The sequence below is a fragment of the Lipotes vexillifer genome, unplaced genomic scaffold, assembly GCF_000442215.2.
Source record: "Lipotes vexillifer unplaced genomic scaffold, Lipotes_vexillifer_v1.1 scaffold21, whole genome shotgun sequence".
NCBI lineage: Eukaryota > Metazoa > Chordata > Mammalia > Artiodactyla > Lipotidae > Lipotes > Lipotes vexillifer.
This window is the reverse complement of record NW_006774065.1, coordinates 2,219,368-2,223,690: the sequence shown is the minus strand read 5'-3', so window position 1 is coordinate 2,223,690 and position 4,323 is coordinate 2,219,368. Positions and strand designations below refer to the sequence as shown.

General features: G+C 39.8%; 1 protein-coding gene across 1 annotated transcript in view; it reads left to right on the top strand.

Annotated features, from left to right (window-relative positions):
* Window positions 1–4,323, top strand: part of CCDC62 (coiled-coil domain containing 62) — a 28,040-nt gene that overhangs the window by 15,116 nt on the left and 8,601 nt on the right. The window contains exons 6-7 of the mRNA XM_007448740.1: window positions 2,101–2,189; window positions 2,542–2,657. Of these exons, the coding sequence (XP_007448802.1) occupies window positions 2,101–2,189; window positions 2,542–2,657 (205 nt within the window). The remainder of the gene's footprint in view (window positions 1–2,100; window positions 2,190–2,541; window positions 2,658–4,323) is intronic.

Below are 4,323 nucleotides of genomic sequence, written 5' to 3'. Positions count from 1 at the left end.
ACCCAAAAAAAAAAAAAAAAAAAAGGTAAGATGATGCGGGACTTCCCCGGCGGTCCAGTGGTTAGGACTTTGGCTTCCAATGCAGGGGGTGAGGGTTCGATCCTTGGTCGGGGAGCTAGGATCCCACGTGCCTTGTGGCCAAAAGGCCAAGTCATGGAACAGAAGCAATGTTGTGGCAAATTCAATAAAGACTTTAAAAATGGTCCACATTGGACTTGCCTGGTGGCACAGTGGTTAAGAATCCGCCTGCCAATGCAAGGGACACGGATTTGATCCCTTGTCTGGAAAGATGCCACATGCTGCGGAGCAACTAAGCCCGTGCACCACAACTACTGAGCCTGCACTCTAGGCCTGCGATCCACAGCTACTGAGCCCATGTGCCACCACTACTGAAGCCTGCGTGCCTAGAGCCCGTGCTCCACAACAAGAGAAGCCACCACAATGAGAAGCCCGCACACCGCAACGAAGAGTAGCCCCCTCTCGCCACAACCAGAGAAAAACGCACGTGCAGCAGTGAAGACCCAATGCAGCCCAAAATAAATAAATTAAAAAAAAATTTTCATGGTCCATATCAAAAAAAATCTTTAAAAAAAAAAGATGCTGCTGCAGACCCGTATCAGAAGGGCTGAGCACTAAGTGTGTTTGGCTAGGAGGTGGTGGCTTTCATAGATCCCTCCTCACGCTTTATTCCACCTGGTCCCCAGTGACCGCCAGCAGACACTTTGCAGAAAAGCTGTCCAGGTAGAGTTGCTGTCTCCAGCAAAGCTCATGTCTTTGTCCTTAAATGGTTTCTGTGATGCTCCAAATGTAAAGCGATAATAATAAATATTTGTATTCTTTTTCATCCATGAGAAAAATGACATGTGGAAAAGGTGCTTTGTTAATAAACCATAGAAGTTGTAAATTTTGATTTAGGCTGCACCTGATTTACTCAAAATCGATTCATGTATTAATAATTAGAGGGTCATTTTATGCATTTAGCTTGAACTTTTTATAAAGATAGTGGGTTTTTTTAGGTGAGACATTTATTGTTGATCTATCACTTCTACGTGAATGAAATTATTTCCCCTTAAGCATAATATTAATATATTTTTCCCGTACAAGTCTTCGTATAGCACTTTAGATCTTTCCTTTCTGGGGGTTCTCATATGCCAAGTTCTGAAACTTTTTAAAATACTGATTTCTCATACCCCAACTCTAGTAACAGCGAAGTGTCTACGTTTCAGCAGAATGTTTATGGTCTTTGTAAAAGAATGAAGATTTAAAAAAAAAAAAAACCTCTGTTCTGTCTTTTTGTGCTAGAAAATTAAGTGTAATACTATGTATATTAAAGAAAATTCTGAATCTTAATTACCCATCAGGTAAAGAGTTTTCAAGAAAAAGTCTGTAAAGGAGCGCTGGACTTTCATTAAAATGGAAAGACAAGTTTGTCTACCTATGGGGTCACCTCATAGGTCCACATATCTTCAGTTTTTGCTCAGTGAGAATACATACAAGTGGCCTGATTGTGAGATTATATCAGATTGACTTACATACTGGTGAAAATAGTGATTTTTCTTTTTTTCTTGCCCCTTGTAATGTTAGTTTTTTTTCTGTTGGTAAAGGTAATATGCTGTTTGGGTTTTTACAAGGAAAATGCATTTGTAAGTTACCTGTGTAATGTAAATAAGTAAGTAAAGAATAAAGTAATATGTATTAAATTTAGAGATTTAGAAACCACCCCCTCAAAAAAAAAAGAGGAAAATAATTGTCGTTAATCCTTCCATCTAAAAAATAATTTGACACTTCAGCATGCTTGCTCTCAGCCTTTTTCTATGCATATCTACATACAGACACACACATGTAATTTGAGCAGAGAGTTGGTACAGTTTTGAATACTTTTTTGACTTAACATTAATTATATTGTGAAAGTTTTCCAATTTGGTGAAGGAGCTAGTCAGAATCACTGATTAAAACTCTTTCCAGCCATCCATTTTGCAATCTTAAAATTCAGGAAGGAGGGGGAAAAAAGTTAGCCGCGCATAAAATTGTTGGAAATGAAGAGGTTTGTGTTGATATGGGCTGGTGAAAAACGTTTTAATAATATTTGTTCTTAAATAGTAGAGAGAGAAAAAAGGAAAGACGAGTTACTGGATATGGCAAAGTCAAAGCAAGAACGCATGAGCGCAGAGCTGCATAATCTGAGACAGGTAGGTTCCCACTTACCCTTCTCTATTAGGTAGGAAACGCTTATAAACAAACATCAAATTAGGAAAAGTGTATGCCCAGTGATTTTGTTTATCATGCTTTTGGAGTCCCGACTACATTAAAGGTGTATCACATTAACCTAGCAGATAGGGTCTTGCTTATGGTAATTAAAGGTTAGGAGACTAGTTACATTAACAAATCTCAGTGCTAACATAGGAAAAATAAAAGCAAACATATTCAGCATAGTTCTTTAGTCACTATCTGATCTGTTTTGGCATATTTCAAAGTGCCAGTTATTGGCTCAGTTTAGCTTTGTTGTTACACTTTATTTTGATTTATCAATATCTATGGCAGATTTACATAAAACAACAGCGTGATCTGCAGTTTCTTAATTTCAATGTGGAAACTTCTCAGGAATTATTACAGATATATGACTCAAAGATGGAGGAATCAAAGGCCCTGGAATCCAGGTAATCTTAGTATGATGCTATTAATATGATCTTATATTTTATTCCATCATTCAGTCAATATTTGTTAAGTACCTGCTGTGGGCCAGTACTTAACTACTGTTTGGTAGGTAGTAGGCAATAAATATATGTGACCTAATCCTGGGTTGTAGTGAGACTTTTAGACATGATCTTAATTTAACCATTTGAGTAAATTCATTAAACACATTATTTGTGTGTTTGTTGTGTAGAAGGCTTGGAGCTAAAGTAGAAATTACAGAGATGAATCATTTATCATTCATTCAGCACTCAGTGTTTTAGGCACGGGCTAGGAATAATTGGGCATGGTACTTGCTTAAAATAATGCCAAAGAATGGTATAAATAACTGCAGTAGACGTTCAGCTGAGGGTGATCTCTGCTCTCAGCTTGATTTTCCCATTTTCCTTGTTAGTAGGAGGAGACGTCTACTCCTACCTATAAAAAGCAGTGTGTGAATTAAATTAGTTTCTGTAAAATTAAAGTATAAATATATGAGGTCTGGTTTAATTTAACAAGCATACAACTGCCCCACAGTTAAGTTGAGTCCACTTTTTTTTTTTTTTGCGGTACGCGGGCCTTTCCCGTTGCGGAGCACAGGCTCCGGACGCGCAGGCTCAGCGGCCATGGCTCACGGGCCCAGCCGCTCCGCAGCATGTGGGGTCTTCCCAGACTGAGAGCACGAACCCGTGTCCCCTGCATCGGCAAGCGGACTCCCAAGCACTGCGCCACCAGGGAAGCACAAATTGAGTCCACTTTTACAAGCAGAAATGGTACAGGGAGTCAGTCATGGAAAGGAACAGGAATTCAGGGAGTTCCCCATCACCACACATAGGAGCACAAGCTGGGCTGGATGACGCAGCTCCTTTCCCCGGGGGGGTGGAGTTCAGGATGGGGGTGGTCAGAGTTGCAGGGAGGGATGTAAGGAGCAGCTGTTGCTACAGACAGTAGAACTGGGGACTCACCCAGACTTTGCTGCATTTGCTGTACTCTTCCTCGAGGTCTTTTGCTGGCCGTTGTTGCACCATTGCTCTGTATCCCAGCTGTGGCTGCTACTCATAAACACCAGACCAACCCAGCGACCTCTTGCAGGCAGAAGCCCCTAACCCATTGGCTCTTTCTTCTTTTTGCACCACATTTCCCCTGGAAGGTACCTGGGCTGGATGATTGAGGTTATTCTTTAAGAACATAAGGTGGCTTATCCCATTCTAGAAGGAGGGATCAGAATCATACAGATTAGAACACCTGAATAGGTGTGACATGAAAAACTTTTGACAATTTATTAGAAGGTTTATCACAGTGATTTTTATTTTATGCACATGTGGTGTCACTTTAACCTTAGACCAGTTTTCAATATATAGATACATAGGTATCCATGGGATGCCTATGATAAATGGGATGGTCATGAATGCAGTATGGTGAACACATTTGGCACTTTCCAATTTATCGTTGTACCTTGACACTCCATTGCCTTTCAGTCCTGACTTTACGTCTATTTAACTGTGAATTAGGAAGAGAAATAACAGATCAATCAACGAGTATTTACAGAACACTTAGTGTATGTTAAAGGCTGTCTTAGGTTCCAGGAGGATTAAAAATGCTTCTACATGTGAACAAAAACCTTAAGAATCTTTTTTTTTTTTTTTTTTTTTT